The sequence below is a fragment of the Vombatus ursinus genome, unplaced genomic scaffold (assembly GCF_900497805.2).
Source record: "Vombatus ursinus unplaced genomic scaffold, bare-nosed wombat genome assembly UNPS02008961.1, whole genome shotgun sequence".
Classification (NCBI taxonomy): Eukaryota; Metazoa; Chordata; class Mammalia; order Diprotodontia; family Vombatidae; genus Vombatus; species Vombatus ursinus.
In genome coordinates, this window is record NW_020948739.1 from 2,447,932 (window position 1) to 2,468,448 (window position 20,517).

The following is a 20,517-nucleotide window of genomic DNA, read 5'->3' on the forward strand; positions in this document are numbered from 1 at the left end:
TCCATTTGTCTACACAGAACATGCCCTTCTATGAGAATTGTAGTTCCAATTTATATTTGTTGTTCTTTTCCTACACTTACCCTACCTACCACAATTTCTGTGGTATGTAACTACCTGGAAGAGTTGAGACCACCCAGGCTAACTTCTATGATATACTATATGCGTCCAAAATGGTTTAGCCTGTGGTACAACCTGCTTTGGGCCCTCACAGACTCAAATTCAAATTGTTGAGGTTTACACTGGTAACTTACCTCTATGCCTTCCTCATCCCCCCTCTCATTTAGAAAAGTCACGATTGCTAAATTTAATTCAGGTCTATATATTTATTTAATAGATCCAGGAAACAGCTTTAGTAAAACACTTAATCAGGATATAAATGAATTTTAATGAATGAATGAATGGTGACAGAAAACTGTATTACAGCACATTTCCAAACAAGTAAAATCTCATCTCCCTTTTCCCCAGAGTAGTTTGGGAAAATACCTTCTCCAAAGATTTATAGCTATAATGGGGAAGGCATATTTTTTTCTTCAAATAGAATTAAGAGTTTAGTGCCTTCAGTGTTAATAGGTTTGGCATTCCTGTTTAAGAACTGCTTCTGCCAGTATCTACAACCCATCCTTTTCATTCTATTCTCTGTAAAGCCCCTTGCTTGGTTTTGTTCATCATTCACTGATTGCTGATATCTCTATGTTTCCTTCATTGATCTCACCCTCCATGGTTACAAAACTTACTTCTTCATCTCCCTTCCGACTCCACCCATAGATGACCCATCCATAGATGTCCTATGCACATATATCCTCAGGGAAAATGGGGCCTTTGTTCTCATCCAATAAACATATGTGCTCTGGGGCAAGGCAGCTTGGGAAGTGTAATCTTCTACTAGGTGAGCCTGTTACATCCTTCTTCAAGTTAAAAGATAATTTACTTAAAATTACACTGAGTGCATTGTGTAGTCCATAGGCATAACTATAACTGTAGGCCAAGCATAACTGCATTACAGGGAACCCTGGGGCATAAAAAGCTGACTCTGACTATGTTCCTACAATTTCCATGCCAACAGATCTTTCAGGAAGATGGTAGAAAAGACGGCAGTCTCCTTCCTTCTCATTCAGGTGGTTAAGTCCTATGCCTTGACTTTTGGGGTTACCATCCTTACCTTGTAGTCTTATTGTGTTCCATGAGTCCTTGGTGTGATGGGATCATCTTGAACCTGAACTATTCCCTCTGTGAATCTTCAGTTGCTATTGTTGTTTATGGCTAAAATAAAGAATACATTTGTAATGGGAGTTAGGCACGTACCTAGTCTACCTAAGATGGTGTCACCCACATGGGAGACACCAGAGACCTGCTCTGAGAGACTCGAAATCTAGAGCATATATAGACATTCTGTGTTGCTTTACCATGTGGTTGAGAGTAGTCTTTTCTCCATTGCCAGACATACTGGCACCTTTAAAATGTGCTGACAGCAATGGCTACATTAATGTCTGGGGGTAAAGGATTGCTAGTGAGTAACGCCCTGCAATGAGATGAGGGCTGCCTTTTTTCTGCCTCCCTCACCCCAACCTTAAGCCAGAAAGCCCTAAGAATGGGTCTAGGGTGGCCTTTTCCTTCATTCTTTAATGTTCAGGGAATCATGAGTCATGAGGATCTTGGAGTCCAAAAGTCTAGGTTGGATGTTGCAGCTAACCTTGCAGTGATACTCATAGTGAGCATGGGTCTGGGTATAGTAGCTCAATGGGACTTTGAACTTGACCTTGAACTTGATGATACTAATGCTATGTAGGAAATGAGGTAAATTGTGAACCTAATCCCCCTTTCTACTCCATCCACACCTGGGATCCCACAAGTAGGTATGTAAGGGGGAGGGTGAATTATGCTACCAACGTTTTGAAGTAATGTTTATTCTTGCTATTATTTTTGAAGCAAATATCCCTTTGTAAAGGATAATCTGATATTAATTAGCTAAATGGAACTGGAGTGCTAGTCACTGGACCCCTAAAATGGGGGGAACATATTCAGTAAGAGCTGGAGCCAGTGACAGAGAAGAGAGACTTCCCAAGTCCTTCAGGGTTCTGGAGAATCCTGAGGAGGAAGGCATGGTTAAAGTGTGACAGATCTTGTCCTCCAGAGAGTGTGGCCAGAGTCAAACCATGTTACACATAATTCATAATATCCTTGGTATTCCAATATAAAGAATCTATGTCTTATACCTACTGTACTGGCAGGCATGCCATCCCAATGAGAATGTAGAGGGACCAGTGTACAATATGCATACCACAGAGTTAGTATAGACCATGCAACCATGCCATTGCTCTGATCTTTAGAGAAACATTCTATTGAGTGGGATTGTTTGTGAGCCCACTATCTGACGGGCTTGGCTGGGTCAAATGGGAACATATTGGAATCCTTCGCTGATCAGATAGGCTCACTGATGTATAGAAGTATAAGGTACCCAATAACCACTGCCTTGTCATGATGGATGGGCTTGCATAGCTCAGTGACAGCATGAGCTGCACTGTTCAGTTGGTTCCTCAAGTTGGACGGGTCACAGGGGAGAGTTCTGACAAAAGGTGATCCACTGGAGAAGGCAATGGCAAACCACTCCAGTATGTTTGCCAAGAAAACCCTACAGACAGTGGGTCCACAGGGTCACAAAAAGTTGGATACAACTGAATGACTGAACAACAACAAACCACCATGGCTTTGGGGATCAAGACACATGGCCAGTACTATATAATGCTCCCTTCATTTTGCCACTCAGTCATTCAATGAGCATTTGCTGAGTGCTTACTAAATTCATAGCATTGTATTGGTGCTATAAAGAGTACCTAGAAATGATAAAGGCATGGTCCCTTTCAATGTAAACTCTCACTAATGGCTCAACGAAGTTTTAGTGGCCACATCCTGGTAAATTGTCTTGGCAAATGGGCTAAAAAAAAAGGCCGAAGGCAACCAACAGGCCTCAAACTTGTCAATGACTGTAGGAGGGTGTCTACCTCAAGCATGTGAATACTTCCTCCTAATAGAATGGGCAGATGAGAACAACTTGTTCCAATGGTCCTGAAGGTGACTGAAGGAGGCGCCGTGGAGCAAATAGAGCTTGGTCAGGCATCGAAGGTGCCAAGGTCATCCACTGCATCCCAGGCCATCACTAGTCGTGTTGACTTATCTTTGCCACTGGACTCCGATGACTCTGGAGGAGACAGTGAGGCTGACAACTTTGTGCAACCCTGCCTCACTTAAATCTAAGTCATGTGAAAATCAAGACATCATCCTGTGATGTCATTGGTCCTCTTTGAAAAGGTAGGACAAAACACAGTAACAGCCGTGTTGTGTGATGACTAATATTGATAGACTTAACCCTTCTCAGCAATACAAGGATCTAAGACATCTCCAAAGGCCTCATGATGGAAAATGCTATTCACATCCAAAGAAAGAACTATGGAGTTTAAATGCAGATCAAAACATACTACTTGCTATTTTTTTTCTTCTATTGTGTTTTGTTTCCTCTTTCTTGTGGTTCCTCCTATTGGTTCTAATTTTTCCTTACAACATCACTAATGTGAAAGTATATTTAATAGGAATGTATCTGTATAGCCTATATCAGACTGCAAGCTGTCTTGGGGAGGGAGCTGGAGAGGGAGGGAGATAAAAATTTAAAACTCAAAAGCTTATGGAAGTGATTGTTGATAAAGCAAAATAAATTAATAAAGAAGTGAAAAAAAGAAAAGGTAGGACAAAGAACAACGTGTAGACAGTGCTCTGGTTAAGCTGGGTTACTTGATGTTTATGAATGCATTTTACACTTTCACTTTTCACATCTTTCACTTAGTCCTCCATTGCCTAAAATGCCCTTCCACCTCCAATTTGGACTATCAGAATACTCTTTCTTTTTCTTTTTGGTGAGGCAATCAGGGTTAAGTGACTTGCCCAAGGTCATACAGCTAGTAAGTGTCAAGTTTCTAGGCCGGATTGAACTCAGGTCCTCCTGACTCCAGAGCTGGTGTGCTCTATCCACTGTGCCAACTAGCTGCCCTAAGAATACTATCTTTCAAGACCCAATTCCCATCCCCTCTATGTGCCTATTGAAATCCTTCCCTACTTTTAATTGCCCAGTCAGGTCCCATGTCCTCCATGAAGCCAAGCCCTCAGCTAGAAATAATCTTTCCCTCATTGAACCTGTAGCACTATGTATGGGGGAATGGGGGAATGCAAAGTTCAGATAAAATGCAATTTCTCCTTCCTCATGCTCATAGCCTAGTATGGGAGTTATGGGAGTTAAGACACATAGAATATATATATAGTAACAATAACACACCGTAATACATGATAAATGCCTTAAGACGAAAGAGTGAATGCTTTGTGAGATCCCAGGAGGAAGGTCATCGTGCTGTGCCTGATGTATCTCTAGTGCCAAGCAAGATGCTTTGCATATAGGAGGCATTTTTAAAATGTTTATCGAATTGAAATTAATTGAATCCTATTTTAGTAGTTTATGATAAAGTGCAATAATGTGTGTTCATAGGTATTAATAATTCATCTCTTAAATTTTGTTTGGTTTCAACTAGCGGTTCCTTTCTAAACATCTTAGTTTTCTGTGCTTTGCTAATTGTGCCTCATTTATCTTGGGATCTGCATTTTGCAAATACTCCCACAGTGCTTTGCATTATGGTTTGGAGGAGAGTTCTAAAGGAATTCACACATTTCAACAGAGGAATGCTTGTTACATAAATATATATTTTATTCATGGGTGCACATATGTACATGTGTATGTAACATGTATGTATGTACATGCACATTTATAAAATGAGTCTAATCTGGATTTTTTTTCGTATCTTTTCCTCCGGATGGGTCACACAAACTGGTTTAAGTCAGTCACGTCCATGTTTTCTTTTTTTGATTATATTCTTTCCACGAGGCATTTCCTTATAAGGAATATCCTCGTCACCTTGCATCAGTATGGATTTCCTGATTCCCCCAGTTGCTGGAGTCTTTCCCCACTCCCTCAAACCACCTTATTTTTTTATTTACCATTTGTTTATTTTGTTCCTATGTTTTGTATCTACTTACTATCTATGTGTACATGTTGTTTTCTCTGATAGAACATAAATTCGTTGAGGACAGGGACTTTTGCATTTTTGCCTTTGTATCTCTTACACCCGGCATAATGCCTAGCACATAGTAGTTGCTTGACAAATGCTTGTTGATTGATTGATTATTTACAGTGATGAAGGAACTAATTAAACTTAATAGAACAGCTTGTTGAATCTCCTTTGATTCAAATATGCATTAGAATGTTATGACATTTCATCAATTTCACTTAGATACTTTATTAAGATATGCTTAGCAATTTGATTTACTTAATAATTATGGAATTATGGAAGCAATGAGGAAAACATCACACAGAGCAAGGGATTTGGGGATAAGTGAGTTGGTGCTAGAGAATGACTTTTTTGCTATAAAGACTGATTGTATGCTAACAAGGCACAAGGACAGTTCAATTCAACAAACTATGCTTAAGCACCTTCTTTGTGTTAGGACATACAAAGATTAAAAAAATGACAAAGTCTCTTTCCTCAAGGAGTTTACAATCTAATAGATGATAGGAAATATAAACAAATAAATATGGATCAAAGTAGCATGTGACAGGAGCAAAGTATATAGCCTACCAAAGGAAAATTGGGGAGAGACTGCTTTCAACAGGGAAGGTCTTCTCAGTATGGATAATTCATCTCAACATTGGCACCCCAAAATGCCCTTTGGGACATATCTCTGTGTTTACCTACCACATGGGAATCTTTGGTCCTGGGAGTGAAAAAAATTTCCTCATCATAAAAGCTCAGTGAAATTACAAAGTTTAAAAGAATTTAATTTTTTTTACTTAAAAGTTAAAATAGATCTTTAGTCCCGCTGTTTTGGAACTAGATTTTCTACTGTCTTGACCATCTGTCCTCTCATAAGAAATAAAACAAATATTAGTGAGTTCCATGAAATCCATCGATGGTGATAGTGGGTCTTTGGAATGTGAGTGGACATGTTGAGTGTTAACAGAACTGGCTTATACATTTTGTTTTCATTCTTTCCTCTCTTGTCACACTCATGTGAAGTAAGATAATTCCCATGTTAATTATGTAATAGTTATTATTTTAGTATTATATTAGTTAACTATGCAATATTTTTCACATTCTTTTATTTATCTTATAATGAATGTCTACGGTGGTCTACTGGTAGCAAAAAGATTTATTAACAACTACATAGGGACGTTGGCTGCCATCTACACTTAGGACCATCCTGCGGAAACATGAAAAAAACCTTGGATTTAGAGTGAAAGAATGTGGGTTCAAATCCTGGCTCTGCCACATGCCTCTTGTGTGTCTTTGGGTAAATCATTTAACCTTTTCGGACCTCAGTCTCATCATCTATAAAATAAAAGGAATTGGATCACAACGATCTTTAAAGTCTTATCTATTGTTTAGTGGTCCAAAAGTTTCTAAAAACAAAAGGTTACTAGATATGTCTTTACAACATCTATGTTTTGTGTACCTAAAAGGTTTTTAATTATTTGTCTTAACTGCTTGACAACTTGGCGTGAAAACAAGTATAATTTATCTCTCCTTGGCTGAGTTTACAGTAGAAGGATGTAAAAAGTTAAAGCAATTTGCCAGGTAATTCAACTTGGAAGTTTGAATCAACCCCCAAGTTCCTTCCTCCAAAATAATAAAAGTCAACATTTATATAATGCTTTAAGATTTATAAAATGCTTCATATACATTTGTATACAACCCAATGAGGTAGATACTTCCTCAAGCTTTTGTCCCAGATACCCAGGTCATCACTGCAAACCTTGCATTTTAATTTCAATTGTCCAGAAAAAATTACTTAAGCTATTTACTTTGCTTTGCTAATGAAGACCAGCTCAGTGCTCAGATCAGCCTGAGGCATGTATTTTTGACTAACTATTAAGGCACTTGCTTCCTTTTGGAGAGAAATGCTTCTGAAGCAATTGTTTTAGTTAGTAAAATCTTACCTAATATATGTAATGGCTGACATTGAGTCTGATCTGGGGATTGATTAGACATTATTTGCTGGTGTAAGGTGGTGAGGTCTAAGAGCCAATTAAGAGGTCAAAGGTCACCTGAATCCAAAGCACGTAGTCCCTCTGCTCATTCAAATATAATCTCCCCACAGATGGTGTCTATCTTCCTCAAGAGTATTATTTAAGAGGGAAATGGTAGAGTGATTAGAACACTGAAGTTTGATTCAGGAAGACCTGGATTCCAATCCTACCTCAGACATGCCCTAGCTTCATTACGCTGAGCCAACTTTGAATATGTTTTCTCCTTTACAAAGGCAGTGGGGGATGGGGGGAGTGACAATAGAATCTACCTCACTGGCTTGTTTTAAGCATCAAATAAGATAATGTAAGGCACCATATAACTGAGCTATTAATCATTTGAGATGACAAATATTCCTTTAACTCAGAATCTCAAAGTTGGAAAAGACTTTGAAGATGCTTCTCTGTTTCCTTTTTTTAGTCCAAATGTGTGGTTTTCCAATATGAAAACTCTCCCTACTGATACAGAGTGCCAGCTTACTGTAATTTACACCTTTAGAAGGTCATTGGGGGTCCTGAGAAGTTAATATGGTCACCTAGATAATATATGTCAGAGGCAGGACTCTAACTTAACTACCCATGATTCCATGCTGCTCCTTATTATCCTCACTAGCTCCTCTCCATCATGCTCAGACGGGGCAAGCGCCCATGGAAGATTTCCTAGAAAATGAGGGAAAATGGTATCAGTATTATAGATATTTGCAGAATGTTTGCACTTAAGAATACCGATTATGGGATTCCTCCCAAAAGAATTCAAAGAGCCACTGAATTTGCTAAACTCTTCAAAGACATCTAGTCCCACCATCTCATTTTACAGATGAGGAAACTGAACCCAGAGATGTGAAGTACCTTGCCCAAAGCCACACACCTCATATATTTAGAACAAATAATGTCATTAGAAGCTCTCTAATCCAACTTCCTCATTTTACAAATTGGGAAACTGAGGCCATAGAGGTTAAGTGACTTGTCCAAGGTCCCACAGATGGTAAATGGCAGAGGTGAGAATGGAAATAAGTTCTTCTGACTATAACCACAGTGCTTTTTCTACTGCACATTTCTTTCTCCCGTGGGAAGGGACCCATTTTAGCTCAGTGTGTTAGTGGTATGTATTGTGTGGCAGCAATAACAGGAAAGCAATGGGAAAAAATAAGTCAAATATTAGTAGGACAAGAATAGATTCCTCTTTTCATATAAAATAGTGTTTTTTATTGATTATGTAAAAGGTGTTTTCCATGCCTTTTTATTTAATCAAATGTCAACTATTACATTTTGGTGACAGAAACACCAAAGGGAAGAAAAAGGAGGATGTGTATCATGTATGCATTTCATAACTTTAACTTCATAAAATCACATGTTTTATAACTCATATTACTCGGGCCCTTGAAAGTTCATAAATCACCTTTCTCACAGCAGCTCAGTGAGGGAGGGGGGACAAGTGGCATTATGTTCATTTTATAGATGAGGAAACCAAGGGTCAGAGAAGCTATTTGGCTTGCCCATAGTGACAAAGCTTATCAATGTCAGTTTTGTTATGAATTCCAAATTTCTCATTCCTTGCCTTTTTTCTCTGCTAGAGGCAGAACACCTTCCTGATAACAGAGCAGAACAAGTGAATATGAGAAAGATTTAGGTTAGTTGCCAGAGAAAAGAGATCTCTAAACATTGAGGGCAGCAGAATAGGTGTTACCATGAGATGCTTTGGAATCTTTTGAGTGCAGACACCCAGACCAAGCAACCAGAATAGGGAATGGAACCATGAGGCATATATAATTATATAATAATTATTATTATATAATCACAACAACAACAATAATAGTTGATTTCCATAACAACCCTGTGAGGTAGGTGTTATTATTGTCCTCATTTTCTGGAAGAGAAAACTGAGGCCTTAGGAGATTAAGTCATTTGCCAAGAATCACACTGTTGGGAAGTAGCTAAGGGAAGATTTGAATGCAGGTCTTCTTGTCTCCTCTTTCCATTAAACCAGAGATAGTATGTGTTCCAGGGCACACAGGTCATGGTCAGAAACCAGAAGCCACCAAAGATAAAGCAAGTCACAAATAAGTGAGTTAAACACAACTGAAGATCAGATACCAGATGGAGAGTCTGAAGCTAGAGTCGTCAATATATAATACAGAATCAAGTCAAGAGAGGTTCATTTCCTAGAAAAGAATGCCCAAGAAAATAGGGGCGGGCTGCTGGGGTGGTAGTGAGATCTCTCAAACTGGTAGGATCACAAAATCACATCATCTCAGAATCAGAGGCCCGGTGAGGCAACCTAGCCTGCTATGTTCCTGACTGAGTCTCTCCAGTGTAACATCCCTGACAAGTGACCCCACAGCCTCTGCTTACACACTGCCAGTGAGAGGAAACCCACTCTTTCTTGTAGGTCATTCCATTTTAGAATAGCACTAATTGTTAGCCGCTGTTTACTTACACTAAACTGAAATCTGCCTTTCTGCAGCTCCCATACTTTGTTCTTAACTCTGCTTTCTGAAACTGAAAAGAATAAACCTAATAATCCCTCTTCCTCATGATGGCCCTGCAAATACTTGTAAATTATTATCATGGTACCTTTATATTTTTGCATTTCAAGTCAATCAATAAATATTAAGTACCTACTAAGTGCCAAGCGTTTTGTTAAGTGCTAGAGATACAAAAAGAAGCAAAAGGTAGTCCTTGACCTTAAGGAGCTTACAGTCTAATGGGAGAAACAACATGCAAACAAAAATGTAAAAAGCAAGCTATATACAGGATAAATATGAAGTAATTAGCAGAGGGAAGGCACTGGCATTAAGAGGAGTTTGTTTTATTTTGAAACTGTCTTTCTATCTTACCCAGGTGACATGTAGCAGCCATTCACATGCCCAGTCTCACTGGTGATCAACATGGAAGCTTTGACATGCTTCATTTCTGGCCTGGACAGGTTAGCTTCTCCTTTGGCAGCCTAGTGGCCCTCTGATCCTAGGGGCACCATATTGGTGCTGGGATTAGTACAGACACTCATAGACTCTAGCCCTACTTCAGTTCAGAATTGCAAACTCCAGCAATCCCACAGCCTCAGCCTCCCCTAGTAGAAGGGATTACAGGTATATACTTCTATACTGAGTGCTAAGCCTGGAGTCAGGAAGACCTGAGTTCAAATGTGACCTCAGATACTTACTAGCTGTGTGACCTTGGGCAAGTCACTTAACCTCTGTTTGCCTTAATCCATTGGAGAAAGAAGTGGCAAATCACTCTAATACCTTTGCCAAGAAATCCCCACAGACGGTATGGTCCATGGGGTTATGAAGAGTTGGATACAACTAAACAACAACTTCCACACTCAGTCAATTCAACATTTATTAAGCACCTAGTGTATGTCAAGCACTGTGTTAGGAGTGCAAGGGATACAAAGACAGACATGAATCAGTTCCTACCCACAAGAGGGTTATGTTTTCCTGGGAGGTTGGGGGTGAGAGATAGGGGTGGGAGTATCCAAGATTTACACAAAATATATACAAAATAAGTCTGAAATGGGGAGAAAACTAATGAGATGAAAGATAAGGAAATGCTTTCTGCAGGTAGAGGCACCTGAACTGTGTTGTGAAGGAAGCTAAGAATTCTCAGATATGGAGGCAGGGCAAGGAGGAAGTGCATTTTCCAACTGAAATGACCCTAGTTACCTCAATGGATCTTCCTAAGGCATGGGTCTGTGGTCCAGGCACCTTGGACATCCTCTTCTGGGTATGCTTCCTAAAATGACACACTTTAGGGGCAGCTAGTTGGTGCAGTGAATAGAGCACTAGCCCTGGAGTCAGAATGACCTGAGTTCAAGTTCGGCCTCAGATACAACATTTACTAGCTGTGTGACCCTGGGCAAGTCACTTAACCCCAACTGCCTCTTAGAAAAGAAACCCATATTCTAGGTTCTGGTTGTAGTATGATTAGGACAAGGTCCAATGGAATGATCCCCTACCTTTTTCTGGACACTATGCTTGTCTTAATACACTCTAGACAGTACTGGTTTTGGGGGCTGGTATAATGCTCTGTTGATGTATATTAAACTTGAAGCTCTTTAGAAGTTACACAGTGGCTCAGTGGATAAAGCTATGGGTCTGGAGTCAGGAAGACCTAAATTCAAATCCAACCTCAGACAATTACTAACTGTGTAACTTTGCATAAGTCACTTAACCACTGTCTGGCTCAGTTTCCTCAACTGTAAAATAGGGATAATAATAATAACATTGACCTCCTGGGGTTGTTGTGACAATCAAATGAAATAATAATTTTAAAGCACTTAGTATAGTGCCTGGCACATAGTATGCATGATATATGTGTTATATAATATACTGTTAATATTTATTAGTATTATTATTATTTAACACAATGCCTGGCATATAGCTGTTGTTGCTCGATCATTTCAGTTGTGTCCAACTCTTCCTGACCTTATTTGGGGTTTTCTTGGCAAAGATACTAGAATGGTTTACCATTTCCTTTTCCAACTTATTTTACAGATAAGGAAACTGAGGCAAACAGCATCAAGTAATTTTCTCAGGGTCACAGACTTGGATGAGTCTTCCTGACACCAGGCTCAGCACTGTATCTACTGTGCCACCTAGCTGCTAATACTATCCTGGCATATAGTAGGTGCTTAATAAATTCTTTTTTCCCTCCATACTCCCCCCTCATTTATGCCTTCCCCATCCTATGTTTGTAAAATTGAATTTTTGAACTTGAATGTGGACTTTGGCATTTATTCCTATTAAATTTTATCTTGTTAGATTCACATCATTATTCTGGCAGGTCAAGATCTTTTGGATCCTGACTCCAAACTGATCCAATATCACTTCCCTGCCACCTACAAAATGGATAAGCCTGAGCTCAGTATCTTCGTATGCGGGAGGGATAGTGAAGTAGTGGAGGGAACCCGGGGGACAGTTAGAAGGCACTATGGTCTTGTCTCTTTGACTTATCAGATGTGTGGCCTTGGATAAATTGTCCCACCTTGATGGGTTTGTTTCTGTCATCTATAACCTGGGAATAAAAATGTCCACCCTACTTATTACCACATAGGACTGGTGTGAAGATCCAATAAGATGTAAAGCACTTTGTAGCAGTAAAGACAAAGAAATGTGAGGGATCATTGTTAGGTAAGAATCAGGAAATAACACCTATCACACTGGAATGGAATGTTCAGCACTGGGTATAAAAGTAGCTCAAAAGACCAACAAGTCAACATCTCTAAAAAGGGGAATGTTTGGATTATTAGAGTATCCTGAGGTTGAAGAAATAAGCTTTTTCCCCCCACATCTGACCCTTGTGCCAATTTCATTTCCTCTTCTACTGATGGGACTTCACTTACTTGCATCGGTTATATAATTTATGTAGCTCCTAGTAACATTTATCCCATGCTAGAATACTTCTCTGTTTCAATTCCTTTTCCCCTTTTCTTCTTGGAAGCCCCAGGGGGGAAAACGGTTTTTTTTCTTTCTGTTTCTCAGTTGTTGGATCTCTTGATAAACTTAATCAAAAGATGAATCAGGCAGCCTAGCACGATTAAACAGTATGCCTTGGCCATCAGTACTATATTTATCAAAGACTTTGATCGTATCCATCACCAGAAAGCAATGAGTGCTAACTAGAAGCTGCTTTTCCCCATCAATTGGCATGCCACATCTGTTGAAGATTACAGAGGAGCAGTCAGTGCCAATCACTCCATGGTATACGCTTCTCTGTGCCTCTGTTTGACGAACCCTCGGGGAATTTGTACAAAGCATGTGCTTTTTACTGTCCTGGAACCAAAGAGTTTAATTTTGCCCAAGAATGTGTTTATATGCCTTATAAAGGAACATTTTTTTGCCTTCTCTCACCCTTATTAATTTTTGTATGCACCGAAGGAGAGTCAGCTTATGTTAGAAAATGAATAAAGAGTCTGTTGCATTTTACTCATACACAAAGCTTCTTTCTATGGTTCTGGTTTCCTTTTTTAATTCATTCTTTTCCTAATAGCTTATTTCTTGGGTTCTTTAGGGTTCTGCCCATTTTATTATTTTTTTTAACAACCTGACGTTAAATTGTTTTCTGTACTGGGTGTTAAACCACTAGTTTTCCATATGGTGTTACTTCAGTCTGGAGAGAGGGATTGGGTCAGATATTGAAGAAACGATGTTACCTTTTCTCTCAAAGTACTTCAAACCATTGAAAGGTGTGTCATCTTTTTCATAAATACTGTATCGTTCACTCTTCATTACCTAAATGGGGAGATATATGTAAGCCACTTTACTAAGGAAATAGCTACTCATGGAGGAAATGAGGCTATGTCTACATTAAGTCAGATCACTGGATAATGTGTTTGTCTGATCATAAACTCCTAGATATTTGGAAATCCCCAAATGTGAGGACCTCTGAATAACAGTCTGAATTATAAATGATGGAGAAGGGGGGAGAAAACTACATTTCAGGTAATGGAAAGGACTGTGATGAAAATGGAGCCTGGAGCCAATGATGGTTTCATTCTTGGTGGTTAATGATGTTGCTTCATTTTAAAGAATCAGGTGCTATAATGCTTAATTATCCTGAATATTTCAATGGATTGATGCCATGGTGTGGTAAGTGAGGTGCAGATTCTTCAGTGTTTGCTAAAAAGAAACATCTTGAGCAACCTTAAGAATTCAGCAAAAGTCAGGCTGTTGAATTATTAGTCTTCTGAGCCACTGAGGGCTCACCTCATCTTGCTTAGAGGGGAAGGAGATGCAGAAGTATGCCTCCCCACCCACATCAATTTTTGCATAGCTTTGGAGCTATTAAACTCAAGGAGTATGCTAACAGAGCAGTTTTAATTGCTTGGCACTTGAAAAAAGCTAGCTGTGCTGTTTAGTAGGTTAGAAAGATTTTGAAGTTGTGATTACATTTAGAACTGTGTAGTTTTATTTGCAAAATAATTGAACTTTGCCCCTAAAAAATCCTTATCTACTGAAATAAGCATCTGGAGTTTAGGGTTACCATAATCAATTATGGCACACTCAATCAGAATAGCACTGCACAAATGTTTGGGGCATAAGTGATCCTCGTGAGTTATCTAAATTAATCTAATAAATTGAATTCATCAAAAGTAAACTACATATGAATAAGTCCATAATCAATTTTAAAGGTTTGTAGAAGTTTGGGGTCATTAGATAAAAGCAAATAATGCCACATTGGAAATATCCAGTGATTGGCTAAAAGAATCAGACACACCCTAGGCCTATGTATAGGACAGTTCAGGATGACACACACTCCAGCTTGGTTGAATATATTGGTAAAGGACTCCTGACAAGTTTCTCTCCCTCCCCAAATGACCAGGTAATAATAGTGTGAACTTCAAAAGATCAGAAGACCTGGAGTTCCTGTAGGCATAGCAATCATCATAGTAAATTTCCAGGGGTAGTAAGTGGTTCATGGCAACATATGCGTCAGGAAGTGGGGGATACACAGAGAATAAGTTAGACATATTGAGGAAAGGCATCTTTAGGACTCTGCATGGGCACTAACCCTCAGACCTCAGCTGTACCTAATGGGAACTTCATGAAGATCCCATGAAAGAAGAAAAGGACTTCAAATAATCTGAAACTGTTAATTTACTCTTTGGATACATTTACACTCTAAATTTGAGGCCACTCTCTCTTTTTTTTTAATTTAAAAAAGAAATTCCACATTTATTTTATTTTTAATTAATGGAATAAACCAAGCATTTCCATAACATAGTGTAATAAAAAAGATGATTGCTCATGAAACTGCAGATCTATTATTTACAACTTGCTATTCCTTTTAAATATATAGTAAAGTTACGTAAATTTTTTTTCTTCCTTTTATTTTTCCTTCCCTCCTGCCCTAGAGATGGCTATCATTAGACACAAATAGGTTTATATATATGTGTGTGTGTGTGTGTATATGTATGTATACACATATATGTGTGGGATGTGTGTTTAAGTATGTATGTATATGTATACATATGTGTGTATGTATATAAAATTATTCTATACATTCTTCTATATCCTAATTGATAAGTGGTCACGAGATAGGAGCCCACTCTTCTCAGAGTATGTGCAAGGGGAGAGTATGACCCTGGTTTGGGGAAATGTTTCTATAATAACTTTCCTTGCTATATTTGCTTAATAAATAGCCTTTCTAATTAAGACTGGCTAATAAGCAGTGAGAAGCACACTGATGGGACCATGTAAGAAGCAATACTAGGAGCTGCCAGCAACACTCAGTGGTTCCTGATCTTAGCACCCTCAACCTCTCTACATCCCCGGGAGGGAGAAAAAGTCAGCTATCCTCTGGACCAGGGGTCGGGAACCTGTGGCCTTGAGGCCACATGTGGCTCTCTAGGTCCTCAAGTGAAGCCCTTTGACTGAATCCAAACTTCACGAACAAATCCCCTTAATAAAAGGATTTATTCTGTAAAACTTGGACTCAGTCAAAAGGTCACACCCAAGGACCTAGAAGGCCATGTTTGGCCTTGTGGCCACAGGCTCTCCACCCCTGCTCTGCACCAAGCCCACCAATGTGAGCAGGTGTTACACATTTAGCCCCCAAATTCTAAAAACTCAAAAAACTCCAGCTCTTCCCTTCACTTTGTGCTTTGTGGAACAATGTACTAAATTCCATTATCATTTTAAGAAATAATCATAATTCCAGCTGTGTGACCCTGGGCAAGTCACTTAGCCCCGATTGCCTCACCAACAAGAAAAAAATCATAATTCACACATATATGATGCTTTATAGTGTGTAAAATGATCCTTCCTCACAATAGTCCTATGAGTTGGGGACTATAAGTATCATCAAATCCATAACTGAGGTGGGATATTTGGGGATTTGCTCAGAAATTTAGAGTGCAGACAGTCCCATTCCTGAGAAGACTTCTTCCTGCTAGTTGCCAGACTATAGACGAGCTCCTCCCCATATGACCCCATGACTGCCTTATCCTGGCTCATGTTTTGTTTTGTTTTTTTCTCAGTACGTGCACCCACACCCCAGTCTATCTCATTTCCCTGGCAGCAGCCATTTCTTCAGGGATGGCAAAACTGTGTATAATATCCTGAGGCATGTGTCATCCTCCCAACAGTCACAGCACAAGTAAGCCTCCTACCTTCTCACACTTGCTCCAGGTGCAAACATTACAGCTCAAGGCTCAGGATAAATTATCACCATCTTAAAATGAGTAAACTGAGGCTCAGAGGGATTAAATTACTTGTCCCATGACTTGTAAGTGACAAAGTCAGGATTCCCACCCAGATCTTCTGACTCCAGTGTTTCTGCCTCTCTTGAGGGAGAGGAGGGAAGAAAGGGAATAAGCATTTAGATAGCGCCTAAAAGGAAGGTGCTCTGTGAGTACTTTTTACAAATATTATCTCATTTGATCCTTGAAACAACCTGCAAAGTAGGTTCTATTATTATCCCCATTTTGTAGATGGGGAAACGGAGGCAAACAGAGGCAAATGACCCAGAACCACAGAGCTTTACCATGTATGAGGCCACATTGAACCCTGACTTGAGGTCCATCCACTGGGCCAGCAGCTGCTTCTGACTGGACCATCATTGATGGTTTTGACTTTTGTCTTGCCACCAGACTCCGACAACCCTGGAGGAGACAATAAGGCTGATGACTTTGTGCAGCTCTCTCTGCCTCACAGAGGTCCAATTCATGTGCAAGTCAAGACATCACTCATGATGTCACTGGTCGTCAAGAACGAAGGATGAACAGCAGCAGCAACTGCTTCTGGGGTCTAGTTTCTCCTGATGCAGATGTTATTACATAAGTCATTTCTGTTTCTGGAGCACTGCTACCAACACCTATGGGAGCACCATGCCTTCCGGAGTCTGGTGGTCTTTTCCAATGTCCTGCTGCCAAGTAAAATGCACTTGGATTCCAAGTGAAATGCTGGATGAATGTTCTTATATTCATTAAGTATGTGCTGTCAGCATTAATTAAATCTACTTTTAAAATCTCATCGTTTTGATTTTTTGATCAACCTGCCAGACCTGGCGCGTGGCTACTTTGACATTTTATTAAAAACAGGAGAAATGATTGTCAGGAAAGCTCTGGAGCCCTTGGAGCTGACGGCAGTGCTCTCAGGTTACTCTGGAAAATCTAAAATTGTCCCATCATTCAGCTCATCACTGCGCCTGCCCAGAAGATGATCTGCCGGCAGAGAGATCTAGGTCTGAGCTCTGACTCTGCCTCTTAGCAGCCATGTAACCTTGGGCAAGCCTCTCAATTTCTTTGTGCTTCAGCTTTCTTACCTGTAAAATGTGGATGAAAAACATTTACACTACCTAGCTCAAGTTGTGAAGAAAATATTTTGTCAGTTTTGAAGTGCTATGTAAAATGCGTACTCAGTTGTTTTTGACAAACACCTAATTTCATTGGTATAAGGAAACTCTCAAAGAGGAAACTACCTCTATTAATGCAGATTGGCACCTAAAAGGAAATATAGCCTACTGGGTGTCAGGCACCGGGTTAAATGCTTTACAGATATTTCGTCTGATCTTCACAACAACCCTATGGGAAAGGTACTGTTAGGTGCTGTTATTAACCCCATTTCACAGTTGAGGAAACTGAGGCAGAAAGAGGTGAAGTGACTTGCTCAGGGTTATATAGCTAGTAAGTGTCTGAGGCTGGATTTGAACTGAGGACCTCCTGGCTCTGGGTCCAGCACTCTATCCATTGTGCCACCAGGCTACCTCCATACTCTGCAACTTGGTCTTAGAAAGCTCACTGGGGCACTAAATAGGTGAAGTGAGTTGCCCAGTGTCACACAGCCATATGAGACAGAGTCAGGACTTGATCCTGGGTGCCATTAACCATGAAACTAGCTCTCCAGTCACTACTCTATGCTGCCTTTCCCCAGGGTCTCAGCTATTTTCAGCTCATTCTTATTGTTTTCAAAAGAAGTTTTTAGATAGAAAACAGTTCTGGAACAAATCCCTATCCTGATATTTTTCTCCCAGATTAAATATTCTGCAGACTCTTATAAAGGTAAATAAAATTATTTATCTTTTCTGGTTAAATAAAAAGGGCAGAGTGTGAGTTCATCTATTGTAGGTTCACTGAAAACATCTGTGTCCAGACAGAATGAAGAAGATGATATGAACCTTACGCTATTTCTACTTGTTTTTTTATTCCCTCCACTATGTATCTATAACATTGTTGTGGTTTAGTTTTTCAGTTGTGTTTGACTCTTCATGACCCCACTTGGGGTTTTCTTGGCAGAGATACTGTAGTGGTTTGCCATTTCCTTCTCTAGATCATTTTACAGATGAGGAAACTGAGGCAAACAGAGTTAAGTGACTTGCCCAGGATTACATAGCTAGTAAGCGTCTGAAGCCAGATTTGAACTCGGGAAAAGGAGTCTTCCTGATTCCAGGTTGGTGCTGTATCCACTGTGCCACCTATCTACCCCATCTATATCATTACTATTACTATTATTATTGTTATTATTGATTATCCCCCTACTTATCCTTGTTTTATTACTTTTGATGCTGTTTGCCCACACTGTGGTACCAAATGATGGCTACTGCATTATACTTATGTTTAGAGAGTCCTGCTAACTAATGCTCTCATAAATATTCAACAGAGATAGTTTTGTACAAAGGGCCAGGGAATTAGATGCCCTGCCAAGTCTTTTCCATGTCTAATATCTATGGTAATAGCTGCAAATTACATGGGACAGGAGGAAAGGAATTGTCCTGTAGAATCCCTAATGGAAATAAGGAACTTATCTTGTCCCCAAGTCTCATGTGTCCAGACCACATCACACTGATGATATCTGATGCTTAAGTGGATTCTTCACCTTTGAATAACAAGCAATATTGCTTCAGAAAATCTTTAAACACAATACTGCTCCATTGCTTCCTTTAAGCAGTCGTTTGAGGGTTTAAAAATGTTAATTGACCTTGCTTCTTGAATAGTAAATGAAGAGATCCAAACCAGAATTTAAAATCAAAATGCTTCCCCATTAGGAATCCAGTGGCATCAATTTTGGGGACTGAAGTTAAGCTAAATTAGCCAACTTTGTGCATTCATTACCCTTACCCTAATCCTCAGAGTCACAAATGCAAAATGCTGTCATTACATCTGAGAACTGACATCAGCTGGGATTTCTCGATATGAATTCTGAAAGCTTCATTTGAAAGGTTCTTTCTCAAATGGTTGTTGCCAGCGCTGATGTTTCCTCTTCACATCCAATACTTGATTAAAGATAGATGCCCATTTCTAGTACTCAATTAAAGCAAAGAAAAAAAAAAGGATGTATTTGGAACTACTTATTCCATATATCATGTCATACATTAAGAGATTCCTAGTGGTATTTAAGTTCTTATGAATTACAATGCATTTTTGATTCTTATAATTTGAAGTTTAATTTATTGTATCAAAACTCAGAAGTTCCTCTAGCCAATCATGGCCTCCTTCTCCTGTGCCTCACCCCTCCTAAACCTATTCTACACCCTCATTAAAGCCTCCAATCACTCCATAACTCTCTGTTCTGTCCTTACTTCCCCTTTGAAATTTTGACATTATTGCTAACCAGTTTAATTTTGTACTGTCCTCTACCCTGGAATCCCTCTCCATTTCCCTTCCCAAACCTAAGCCCAACATGATTTCCTCATCTGTCTCCTCTGTTCCTACTCATGGAGTAACACTATTAGATAAAATCATATAGTTGTGCTGATTGGGTGCATTTCACATCTTTGTTAATCCAATCTCACCTGGGCTCTCAATCCTGCACAAGAATTATTTTGCCCTTCCCTCCGTAACTCCCTATGACATATTCCACCATCCCTGTTCCAAACCTTCTCTTCTTTCTTCAAGCCACCTACACCACTCCCTTGTACTTCCTTATAAGCAAGACATCTCACATCATACTTTGCCAATAAAATGGAAGCTATCTCTATCAGTAGTTCATTCTCCCTAGTTCTGTATCTCAGTTTCTTTCAAGATCATCTTCACTCGGGGGCAGCTAGGTGGTGCAGTGGATACAACACCAGCCTTGAAGTCAGGAGGACCTGACACTTACTAGCTGTGTCACCCTGGGCAAGTCATTTAACCCCAATTCCCCTCAAAAAAATTAAAAAAAAAATCATCCTCACTCCTTTCCTCCATCCTCTGAGGAAGAGATTGTCTTTCTTCTTTCTGGGGCCAAGTCTTCTACCTGTACCCTTGATCGTTCTCTTTTGTTTCTTCCATGAACTTGCCCTGTTTATCATCCACTTAATGTTTCTTCAGTCTCTCCTTTTTCCATTAGTTCCTCCTCTACTACCTATTAACATGACCAGATAGTCCACATCCTTACACAAAACTTTCACTTGATCCTGCCATCTCTTGGCCTATAAAGTCCCTTTACTGCCACATCCATGGGGAAAAAAAACTGCCTATA

General features: G+C 39.6%; 1 protein-coding gene across 5 annotated transcripts in view; it reads left to right on the forward strand.

Moving 5' to 3' along the window:
- CPQ (carboxypeptidase Q) overlaps positions 1 to 20,517 on the forward strand; it is a 624,148-nt gene that overhangs the window by 539,685 nt on the left and 63,946 nt on the right. The window contains exon 9 of one of the 5 annotated variants that reach the window (XM_027849958.1): positions 16,710 to 17,091. The exons of 3 other annotated variants lie outside the window; for them this stretch is intronic. In XM_027849958.1, coding sequence (XP_027705759.1) covers positions 16,710 to 16,840 — 131 coding nt within the window. In that variant the 3' untranslated portion in view covers positions 16,841 to 17,091. Of the gene's footprint in view, positions 1 to 3,029; positions 3,157 to 16,709; positions 17,092 to 20,517 lie in introns of those variants that run through there. One more of the 5 variants, XM_027849960.1, reaches the window with a different exon arrangement.